At 41.7% G+C, this 12,508-nt stretch overlaps 1 protein-coding gene across 1 annotated transcript in view; it reads left to right on the forward strand.

Moving 5' to 3' along the window:
• Nucleotides 1-4,213: 4,213 nt before the first annotated feature.
• APAF1 (apoptotic peptidase activating factor 1) overlaps nucleotides 4,214-12,508 on the forward strand; it is a 75,545-nt gene continuing 67,250 nt past the window's right edge. The window contains exons 1-3 of the mRNA XM_052640474.1: nucleotides 4,214-4,351; nucleotides 4,519-4,708; nucleotides 5,345-5,542. Of these exons, the coding sequence (XP_052496434.1) occupies nucleotides 4,214-4,351; nucleotides 4,519-4,708; nucleotides 5,345-5,542 (526 nt within the window). The remainder of the gene's footprint in view (nucleotides 4,352-4,518; nucleotides 4,709-5,344; nucleotides 5,543-12,508) is intronic.

Below are 12,508 nucleotides of genomic sequence, written 5' to 3' on the forward strand. Positions count from 1 at the left end.
GGAGGGACGCCTCTACAACCTTGGGTAGCGGGACGTGGCCGCCTCAGCCTCTGTGAGAAGGCTCGGCGCTGACCGCGCCCCCTTTTAGACTTGGCACCGCCCAGAGCCAGCCCCCTTTCCCTCCCTCCCCGCCATCAACTCGCTGCTCCACAGCATCTCCCAGCCACCCGCTTTCGAGTCCGGGTAGGAGACATCCCTACGTCGCCCAATCCTCTGCTTTAGGAATGCAAGCCCGAGGATACCGTGGCTCCCGGGCGCGTACTGGCCTTCAGGACGCCAGGGGGCGGGGCGGGGCGGGGCGGGGAGGGGCGAGGCCGGGCCGCGCGCGCCACGTCGAGCGCGCCGCCGCCTGGGCCCTCCCTTCTATGGAGTGCGGAGCGCCGGGGGGGCCTAGCCGCGCGCCCGCAGAGGGTGGGGCGGAGGCGCTTTCTCGTGCGCGCGCGGGCACAAGATGGGGTAGAGCGCGCGCGGCGGCGGCCTTCTCGTGAATTTCCGGGTGTGTTTATTTGCATGCGCGGGGCCGCGACGTCCCAGCTGGGCCGGCAGGCGGGTTTTGAATGCTCTGCGGTCCTGAGGCGGAGAGGCTGCCTTTATGTCTGTGCGGAAGGCGTATGGGAGCCGGCCGTGAGGAGCCTGAGCGGTCAGCGACCCGCGAGGACTTGAAGTAGCCGCAGCGGCGGAGTCCAGAGTGGCGCCAGGCTCCCGCCCGGCTGCAAGTGCAGCCTAAGGGAAGGAGCCACAGCCCTAGTGACCCTCCTTCCTTTGTGTCTGGGTTGGAGTGATCACCTCGGCGCCGCGGGACTGCGACGGTCGCCTGTGGGGGTGACGCCCCCTTCTCCTCGGGTCGGAGGTTCGCGGGGGGTCTCCAGGTACCCCTTGCTGCGGACGCTCAGGTGAGACATCGGTGAGGCCCCGACCTACCCCGGGCTGTGTCCCTAGCCGGGCATTTTTGTCTGGAAGCCCTGTTGCCTCTGCACCAGCTTGATTTCCCAGTGAGACCCTTGTGCGAAGGTTTGGCTAAGTTTGCGTCTCGCTTTTCTTTCAGAATTGGCTTCTCCGGAGGTTCAGTAGCCAGTTTAAGGGACTTAGAATTCTCGTTCAAGGGATACTTGTTAATCACTCTAATACTGTACCAGGAAGAGAAATGTCTAAAAAGGAACTGGTCAACTGTTACTGTTTTCCTGGATGAAACTGAGCTTTATATTTCACGAGTCCTGACTTTACGTTGATGTGGTTACAAAAGGTGGGACGCTGAGAATTTGTTCATAATGTTTCAATGGGGACAGAGTTTAGGAAAACAACAACATATGAAACTTAATTAGTTTTAAGTTTTCTTTAGTTTTAACTTAATTCCTTCAGTTTTAATAGGGTAGGTAAAGTTGAAAATTAGTTATGTGTTCAGTGTCTTTTGCCTTAGCTATTGGAGCTAACCTAAAAAGTTTATTTCTGTTTTTGTCAAACCAAATTTTATTACTGTAAAATTAAGGGACATTTTATGTTTGAGATATCCTCCGTCCATGGGATTTTCCAGGCAAGAGTACTGGAGTGGGGTGCCTTCTCCGAGTTAAATACTGCTGCTAAGTCGCTTCAGTCGTGTCTGACTCTGTGCGACCCCATAGACGGCCTCCCACCAGGCACCCCCGTCCCTGGTATTATCCAGGCAAGAACACTGGAGTGGGTTGCCATTTCCTTCTCCAATAAAAACATTATTAACACTTAAAAATTACCGTAGCCCTGGTCCTAACCATAGCTTTTTCTTTTATCAAGCAATTTCATGTCAGTACTGGGAATTTTGTGAATTGACAATAATGGGGAAATGCTTTACTTACCTTTGTATGCAGCTGACACATGTGGTCTTACTTTTTAATCAATCTTGAAGCTTAATCATTATTACTCCTCTTCTGTGTGCTCGAAATTACTTGTGCTTATCTCTCTGCATTCAGTGCATCACATTATAGTTATCTGTATTTTCCTCTTCTACCAGCTAGTGAATTCCTTCATGGGTATGATTTAATTTCTGTAGATTCAGGGCCCTACACAGGAGGGACTCAAATATTTATTGACTAAATACATTAATAAGCACATTTAGACACTCACTGTAATACATTAGTAGATTCTCTTTAAAAACTTGCAAACATTGTGATCTGGGGTTTATACTCATTGAAAAATTTTCATCATATTTGAAATAAAGTTGGTAGGAACTTCGAGTATTATACTATGAAGAGTATTATTCTGTTTTTATGTCCTCCTAATCTAAGAAATGACATCAGAGGATATTTTCTGTTGCTTTGTCATACTTAGCAGCTCAGCTGAAACTCGTGGAGTAAGCCCATGAGAAATGTGTGAAGGCATACCAGCTGACGTCCATCTTGACTGAGAACTAATACTCAATACTGAGAATGCTCTATTTAGTTTTATGATGGCAAAGAAATCAAGTTTGTAATTATTAGGACTTCGGTATGATCATTGTTTATAAAGTCGTAAAGGAAGTTTTATAATTGTACAAATGATAATGAGTACTGAAAAAAATTAAGATAGTATAGAAAAGAACAGAAAAGAAAGGGGAAAAAGTCCCTAAATCTTGATTCTTGGAAGTAACCCAAACATTTTGTTGAATAGACTTCTAAACATCTCCATACATATTTAGATGAGACCAATACATATTTTGTGCTACACATGGGATCATATTTAAAATTTTTTCACTTATGTGTCATGAGCACCTTTCCATGTCAGTACATGGAGGTGTGTCTTATTTTAAATGGCTGTATAATAGTCCATTGTATATACATACTCTAATTTTTTAAATCCATACTCAGAATAATGGGCATTTAGGTTGTTTTAATCTTACCTAAACACTCTTTTAACTCTTTGTGGATATTTTTTGCATACATATATGACTATCTGAGGTAGATTCCTAGAAGTGGGATTTCTGGTTTAAAGAGAATACTTACTTTAAATACATCGTACATGGCTTTCCAGAAAAGTTGCATCCACTTTGGACTCCCCTCAGGTACTTTTTTTTTAAACTTTTTATTTTGTGTTGGAGTGAAACAGTGTCAGACTTTATTTTGGGGGGCTCTAAAATCACTGCAGATGGTGATTGCAGCCATGAAATTAAAAGATGCTTACTCCTTGGAAGAAAAGTCGACCAACCTAGATAGCATATTCAAAAGCAGAGACATTACTTTGCCGGCTAAAGTCCGTCTAGTCAAGGCTATGGTTTTTCCTGTGGTCATGTATGGATGTGAGAGTTGGACTGTGAAGAAGGCTGAGCACCGAAGAATTGGTGCTTTTGAACTGTGGTGTTGGAGACGACTCTTGAGAGTCCCTTGGACTGCAAGGAGATCCAACCAGTCCATTCTGAAGGAGATCAGCCCTGGGATTTCTTTGGAAGGAATGATGCTAAAGCTGAAGCTCCAATACTTTGGCCACCTCATGCAAAGAGTTGACTCATTGGAAAAGACTGATGCTGGGAGGGATTAGGGGCAGGAGGAGAAGGGGACGACAGAGGATGAGATGGCTGGATGGCATCACTGACTCGATGGATGTGAGTCTGAGTGAACTCCAGGAGTTGGTGATCGACAGGGAGGTCTGGCGTGCTGCAATTCATGGGGTGGCAAAGAGTCGGACACGACTGAGCAACTGAACTGAACTGATAGCTAATAAACCAACCCATTCTAGTGTTCTCGCCTGGAGAATTCCGTGGACAGAGGAGCCTGGTGGGCTTTAGTCCATGGGGTGGCGAAGAGTCGGACAGGGCTGAAGCCATTTAGCACACAGACACATAGTTAATTAACAATGTTGAGATAGTTTCATGTGGACAGCTAAGGGGCTCAGCTACACATACACCTATATCCATTCTCCTTGAAATTCTCTTCCCATCCAGGCTGCCATATAACATTGAGCAGAGTTCCCTGTGCTATACAGTAGGTCCTTGTTGGTTATCTGTTTTAAATATAGCACTGTGTACATGTCTATCCCAAATTCCCTATCTCTCCTCAGGTATCTTAAAAGAATACTAATTTCCTCACATTTTTGAAAGCATTGGATTTTGTTTATTTAAAAAAATTTTTGCAGAAATAAGATCCTTTCTTTATATTTTTCAATACCAGTGAGGTTATACCTCTTCATATCTTTATTTGCCTGATAAGAATTTGATGTTTTGCCTGTAGCTCATGGTTGACAGCTCAGAGAAAGAAAAAATTGAGGGAAGATGGATGCAAAAGCTCGAAATTGTTTGCTTCAACATCGAGAAGCCTTGGAAAGGGACATCAAAACATCCTACATCATGGATCACATGATTAGTAATGGAGTTTTAACAGTGTCAGAGGAGGAAAAAGTGAAAAATGAGGTAAAGCCCTCTGAGGCAGTCTATGCTTTCTTTTTGATTTTTAAAAAATTCAGTCTGTACTTTCTTAAAAATTTTTAGAATTTATTTCAAAATTTTTACTGGTGTCCACTAGTTTATGTTGCAAATATATTCTTTATAGTATACTGAATTACTTTTTTTTTTTCTAGCCCACCCAACGGCAACGAGCAGCTATGCTAATTAAAATGATACTTAAAAAAGATAATCATTCCTATATATCATTCTACAATGCTCTACTTCATGAAGGTTACAAAGATCTTGCTGCCCTGCTGCATGGTGGCATTCCTGTCATCTCTTCTTCCGATGGCAAAGATTCAGTTAGTGGAATAACTTCATATGGTTTGTATCCGTGATGCCTTCTATCACAATGGCTATGTGGCTGAAGTTTTGTTTTATTATAGATGGTGTCTGCTGGAGAGACTTATCAGTTCAGTGAAACGTGCAAAAATTATAGTCTTGTTTTCCAATTCAGATATTTTTATTTGTGTCCATATTGCTTTCTCATTTCCTTACCCAGTGAACTATCTACTGCTGAGATAATAATATACCTTAATTTTTAGAGGTAATAAGATAATTTATAAGCCTTTAAATTTTTCTCCAGTTGTGTGTTTACCAAGTTCGAGCATAGGAAAGAGCAAATCTTTAGAAATCTATGTTCTTGAAAGCAATTCCATATTTCTTCCTTTACTCTCTCTTCTCAATCTTTAGTATGAGAAAAAGGTTGGAGAGTTAGAGAGGGAGAGGATGAGTAAGGGCAGATAGAAATGGAGATTTTCCTTGCTCTGTAGTCATCTTGAAGGGTGTATCTTTTGTTCTGAGAAATCAGAAAGTTAAAGTTAATATGCTAGCCATGTTTTCTTCTGTTGGAAATTCTGGCGGAGATCTCAGCCAGAGATCTCTTTGGTTTTTATGGAATTACTTGAGTAACCATTTCAAAGTTCTCTTCATTCATGCTTGTTTTGTTTTGGATTTCAGTAAGGACAGTCCTGTGTGAAGGTGGAGTACCACAGAGGCCCGTTGTTTTTGTTACTAGGAAGAAGTTAGTGAATGCAATTCAGCAGAAGCTCTCCAAACTGAATGGTGAACCGGGATGGGTCACCATATATGGAATGGCAGGTTGTGGGAAATCTGTATTAGCTGCAGAAGCTGTTCGAGATCATTCTTTCCTAGAAGGTAAGTTTTGATTACCATTGCTGGCTAAGAAGATATTGTTTAGGTGTTGCATTAGCTTCCTCTTGCTGATATAACAAATTACCAAAGCTTTTGGTGACTTAACACAGATATTACCGTTGTAGTTCTGGAGGTCAGAAGATCAAATAGCTCTTACTGGGCTAAAATGAAAGTGTCAGCAGTGCTTAACTTGTTTTTGAGGCTCAGGGAGAATCCTTTCCCTTCCATTTCCCTCCTTCTAGAGGTGCCCTGCATTCCTTAACTCACAGTCCTTTTTCTTATTTTCAAAGCTGGGAGTACATAACATCTTCAGATATTTCTCTCTCCTCTGATCTTTGCTTCTGTCATCACATCTGCTCTGACCTTCTTGCCTCCCTCTTACAAGGGCCCTTGTAATTATATTGGGCCAAATGGATAATCCAGGATAATGTCATCTCAAATCCTTAATTTAAGTGCACTTGCAAAGTCTCTTTTTGCTGTATAAGGGGCCATATATACAAATTCTGTGGAATAGGTTGTGGACATCATGTGGAAGGGAGGGGCAGTTTTCTACCTACCACAGGGGATTAAATTCAAATTTAATTTTCTACCTCACCTGTCACAATGAGGCTTGACTACCCAGGCCAATAAGTTCATGTGTTATCATTTGGCACTCATTAACCCTGGAATGCGGAGAAGGCAATGGCACCCCACTCCAGTACTCTTGCCTGGAAAATCCGATGGATAGAGGAGCCTGGTGGGCTACAGTCCATGGGGTCGCACAGAGTCGGACACAACTGAGCAACCTCACTTTCACTTTTCACTTTCATGTACTGGAGAAGGAAATGGCAACCCACTCCAGTGTTCTTGCCTGGAGAATCCCAGGGACGGGGGAGCCTGGTGGGCTGCCGTCTGTGGGGTCGCATACAGTCGGAGACGACTGAAGCGACTTAGCAGCAGCAGCAGGAGCAATCCTGGAATGAAACTAGTTCCCTTGTATCTTAAATGAAATTTTTAAAATTTATTTGGCTGTGTAGGGTCTTAGTTGCATCATGTAGTATGTTTCATTGTGGTGCATGGACTCTAGTTGTGGTGCTCAGACTCAGTTGTGTTTCTCAGATTTAGTAGTTGTGGTTCATGGGCTTAGTTTCTCCTTGGCATGTGGGATCTTAGTTCCTCGACCAGAGATTGAACCTGAGTCCTCTGCCTAGCAAGGTGGATTCTAAACCATTGGACCACCAGGAAAGTCCTTCCCGTTGACTGCCCCCCATCTTAATAATTGAGGGAATTGTATGGTTGAAAAAGTGTCTTGACAGGTTGTCCAGCTTGTATCCCTGCCTTTCAACAGTACTGTACTAACATAGCTTCCTGGCAGTCCAGTGTTCTTGCAGAGTGCTGTAGGAAGATTGTTGGAAACGCAGTTCCGTTAATGACTTCCCGGGGTGATTCTTGTATTTGGCATCCTGAATCATTAATATGAATTTCCTTTCTGCAGTTAATTCTATCATTTATTTACCTTTAAAAATAAAAATCTTTAGTAACTTATCTTATGTGTAACTCCAAGAAAAAAAAATTGGAAGTTGACTGTAGCAACCAATGAATTTTTCCAGGCAGGCTTTATAGATTCATTAGATATCTGGCAACTGATTTTCCTTGCTTCAGATATTCATGTAGTCAGTAAGCGTTTGAGAATCTGTTACAGATTTTGGCACTGTTTTGGGTAAAATCCAGAAAGAAAGCATAGCCTATGCATCTAAGAAATTTACTTACAGTCTGGTAGGAGAGGAAGACAGGTTAACTATGATATATGTGATAAACTGAACATTAGAAACAAGTATAACGTACCTACAAAGTTAGACACTGTCCATCAGGGGAGGAGAATGAGCAGGCCAGGATGAGATGACATTTTAGCTGGAGTTTGAAGAATAGAAACAAGTTTGGCAGGCGAACTCAGCAAGGATGGGAGAGTGGAGAAGGTGGGAAGGGAGTTGGGTAGTTACCAGACTGAGGAAGGTCAGACTGCTGCAGAGGGCTTAGGACATGTGGCAGGTGCGCTGCTGACCCAAATGAGTCCCGGAAGTTCTCAGGGTATTCCCTAGCAGGAATTTCATATTGCCTCCAGCCATTAGTGAGTTATGGGGAATTTAAAAAGATAGTTCCCGACTTCTAGTGGTTAAGATATTTGTTGTTGTTGTTTACAATATGTAATCACTAGTTAAAATAGTCTGTGAGGAGGACTTCCCTGGTGGCCCAGTAGTTAAGAAACCATCTGCCATGGGGATGACCGAGAGAGATGTTATGGGGAGGGAGGTGGGAGGGGGGTTCATGTTTGGGAACGCATGTAAGAATTAAAGATTTTAAAATTAAAAAAAAAAAGAAAAGAAAGAAAGAAACCATCTGCCAGTGCAGGTGACACAAGTTCGATGCCTGGTCCGGGAAGATTCCACATGCCGAGGAGTATCTAAGCCTGTGTGCCGTGGGACCTGTGCTCTGCAAAGAGAGAAGCCACCACGGTAGAGGCCTACACACCACGCCTAGAGAGTAGCCCCTGCCCACTGCAGCTAGACAAAGTCTGAGAGAAGACCCAGGGCAGCAGAAAAAAAAAGCAAAGAAAGTTTATGATCAGATGACACAATGAGTGGTGTAAATGGTAAGCACCTGAGAGTTTTAGAAAGTTGGATGCTAGGGCACAGCTTTTGTACACACCTGGTTTTAATTTATACGTCACAGCCTTTGTTAATGGTGTTGATCATACTCTTGTCAGAAATATGCCTGATTCCTAAACCCTGGTTGTTTTGTTTTCATAGAGAAGTTTTAGGTGACTCAGAGCTATGCAAATCTCAGGGCCAAGGATTTATTTATTCACTTTTTTTTAACCTGTCCTGCAAAGTTGATCACCAAGGATATTTCAGGATAAAATTGGTTTAAATTTGTTTAGTGTGAAGTAATGGTTTTTGTTTCAATATAATCATAAATTTCCTTTAAAATATACCAATTTTTAGGGTTAAAAGTGCTCTTTAGTGCTATTTAAATCACTCAATATTATTGGGGTGAATTTTTAATTTTAGGGGTTAAAATTGACCAACAACGTATGGAATTAATTACCTAAGAATCATATTATATAAAAGGTAGTCTTGGAATAGATTTTAACCACTTTGTTTTGAGAAAAGATCAGGGATACTGGCAATTTTCTAGTGTATAATGAGCTTAATTTGTATTCCTAATAAGCGTTAGTGAGATCTCAAGTACAGAGGGATGAGTAAATCATTCTTTAATTTACAGCTTATTTTCATATTAAGTCTATCTGAGTTTCTTAGTGTGTACATTTCCTTAAAAAAAAAAAGTCCCATTCTCATTTCCCTTTCCCTCCTCTAAAGGAAAACGCACTCCTCCTTTGTGTCGCCTCTATGCAACTACAACACTACTTCATTTCTGACACTAGATATATCAGTTTTCCACATATCCAGCAATTCTTCAATACCTGCTGAGAGTCCTATGGTTGAATTCATTTCTGATGCTACCTACCAGAGATGATATCAGATCACACCAGCCTGCCCCCACCCCAACCCTTTCAGATGACAGTTGCCAGCCCAGGTTGTTACCTGTGCTTCTGAACTATACCTACTAGATTACTGGTTTATTAGACAAGCATAAGGGGCTTCCCAGGTGGTGCTAGTGGTAAAGAAGCCTCCTGCCAATGCAGGAGATATAAGAGATGCAGGTTTGATCTTTGGGTTGGGAAGGTCCCCTGGAGGAGGGCACAGCAATCCCCTCTAGTGTTCTTGCCTGGAGAATCCCATGTACAGAGGAGCCTGGTGGACTACAGTCCATATGGTTGCACAGAGTCAGATGTGACTGGTGGGATTTAGCACACACGCATGCATACAAGCATAAAACTCTGGAACAGCCTGACGTAAGAGAAGTGTCAGGCATGATGTATGGGAAAGGCTGTGGAGTCCCTGTGCCCCATGTGGATGCATCACTCTCTGTGTTCTCCCCGTTTTCACCAACCCACATGCTCTGAATCTTACACTTTTGGTTTTTTATGGAGTTTCCAGTTACATAGGTGTAGTTGATTAAATCATTTGTGATTGAATGCAATCTCTAACCACTTCCTTCTCCCCAGAGGTCTGGAGGTGGGACTGAAAGTTCTAGTACTAATCAAGTGTTTGATTCCCCTGGCAAGGTTCCCCTAAATCCCTGGGTATTTAGAGACTTCCCAGAAATTACTTTATTAACATAAACTCAGGTGTAGTTGAAAGGGGCTTATCATATGAACATAAGACACCATTTCACTTTTATACTCTGGAACAGTTTCAAGAACTGGGAATAAAACTGTTAAAAGATGCACCTAAGGCTCTCACATGGGAAATTACAAGGGATTTAGAGCTATGTGCTAGGAATAGTGACAAAGATTAAATATATATATATTTAATCACAGAATCATACCTCCCCATAGGTGATCATTCTGATGTATTTAATATATGTGTGCATGTGTGTGCTAAGTCACTTTAGTCATTTCTGACTCTATTAGACCCTCTGGGCTGTAATCGTCAGGCTTCTCTGTCCATGGGATTCTCCAGGCGAGAAAACTGGAGTGGGTTGCCGTGTCCTCCTCCAGGGGATCTTCCTGACCCAGGGATTGAACCCACATGTCTTATGTCTCCTGCATTGGCAGGCAGGTTCTTTACCACTAGCACCACCTGAGAAGCCTACTTAATCTATATTCTTTGTAAATATACAGGATATATAAATACCAGATTTGATTGCCCTCCTATCTGCATTCCTATCAGTAACATGTGATTACTATGTCCTCACTTCCTAGTAATATTAGGTTATCTTCCATCTTTGAGATTATTGACAAGCTAGCAGATGTGAAATGATATCTTAGTTTATATTTCTGTGATAACTTGAGCTTGACCATTTCTTTATAAGTTTTTTAGCTTTTTGAGTTTCCTTGTTATGAAGTTTATTGATACCAGTTGTGATATCAATGATACCACATCTTGATACCACATTTTTTTCCATCTTGTTGCTTTTAAGGAGTTTCTTGAATACTATAGATAGTAGGGCTTACTGGGTTTAGACTTGTAAATACTTTCTCCTTGTATCATCTGTATTAACTTTGTCCTAGATGTCCTTGATAGAAATCTTTAATTCTGATGTTTTTTCCATCTTGTTGCTTTTAAGGAGTTTCTTGAATACTGTAGATAGTAGGACTTACTGGTTTTAGACTCTGTAAATACTTTCTCCTTATATCATCTGTATTAACTTTGTCCTAGATGTCCTTAATAGAAATCTTTAATTCTGGTGTAGTCAGATTAGTCAACTTTTTTTGCCTTCTAATTTGTGCTTCCTGAATTTTAAGTAGTCCTATTATCCAGTATTATTATTATTATCCAGTACTCAGGTATGGATGTGAGAGTTGGATCATAAAGAAGGCTGAGCACCAAAGAATTGATGCTTTCTAATTGTGGTGCTGGAGAAGACTCTTTAGAGTTCCTTGGACAGCAAGGAGATCAAACCAGTCAATCCTAAAGGAAATCAGCCCTGAATATTCATTGGAAGATCTGATGCTGAAGTTCCAATACTTTGGTCGACAGACTTGAAGAGCTGACTTATTGGAAAAGACCCTGACTCTGGGAAAGATTGAGGGCAGGAGGAGAAGGGGGTAACAGAAGTTGGGATGGTTAGATAGCATCACCAACTCAATGGACATGAGTCTGAACAAACTCCAGGTGATAGTGAAGGACAGGGAAGCCTGACATGGGGTCCATGGGGTCACAAAGAGTCGGACACAACTTAGCGCCTGACAGCAAGAGTCCTATTATAGTCTTACCATTCATATTTAGCTCTTTAATCTGAAGTCTGCTTTTGCATATCCACTAGTTCAAGAGTAGATACTTCCCTAAAGGTAGAGTTGGACATGACTAAAAGACAACAACAACAAAGATAAATTTTTATCTCTGGAGTTTATGTCTGTTCTAAAATATAGGAATATTAGATTTTGCCATTGTTATAAAACCTTATTTTTTCTTTTGAAAGTGCAGGTAACTGTATGGGTTACAAATTTCATTAAAACTGGTTTCTATAGAAACTGTTACCTTAGGGTGGTGTTCGGTATAAATTGACGAACACTGTTAAGTTCTTAACTCTTTTTGTCTATATATTTTTAAGAAACCCAGTTTCCTTTTGAAAGTTCAGCCATTTAATTTGACGAATTAAAAATTAAAAGAGTTGATGAATTTTTCCACCATTTACATGATTGTATTTCGGTGCTGAGTTTCTAAGGACATGAAAGTTTTCTTTAGAGGCTGGCTGTCTGTTTCCTTCCTTCCCAGGACTTCCCTGATGCTATTAGATTATTAATTGCTACCTCGATAAACCTCTTGTGAGATTAGGATGGGTTAATTTTCTCTGAATAAAGGCAGTTTTTTTTTTTTGCTTAAATTTCTCTTGAGTGAATTATAGGTACAAGCCTCATTCAAGGTTAAATTGCTCCCTCTTGTGCCCACAGTCAAGATGTTTGGATTCTTTCTGAAATGTGAAATTTATGCTCCCAGAGATAGGTTTGCAGATCAGTTGGTCTTTTGGTCTTTTTTTTTTTTTTTTGCCCTGACCACACCATGAAGCATTCAGGATCCTAGTTCTCTGACCAGGCATCAAACCTGTGCCTTAGAGAAGGAAATGGCACCCCACTCCAATACTCTTGCCTGGAAAATCCCATGGATGGAGGAGCCTGGTAGGCTACAGTCCATGGGGTCGCAAAGAGTCAGACACGACTGAGCGACTTCACTTTCACTTTCCTGCAACGAAAGCAGAGAGTCTTAACCACCGGACCAGCAGGGAATAGTCCTGTTTGTCTTTCTCTCCAAGCAATAATTTATTATTTTTCTTGCATGTTAGTAATGCCCTAATTTACTTCTAAGGTTAGGAGAGAGACCTTTGATGTAGATAGTAGGTATTTTGGAGAAGGCATTGGGAACCCAC

The sequence above is a fragment of the Budorcas taxicolor genome, chromosome 5, assembly GCF_023091745.1.
Source record: "Budorcas taxicolor isolate Tak-1 chromosome 5, Takin1.1, whole genome shotgun sequence".
NCBI lineage: Eukaryota > Metazoa > Chordata > Mammalia > Artiodactyla > Bovidae > Budorcas > Budorcas taxicolor.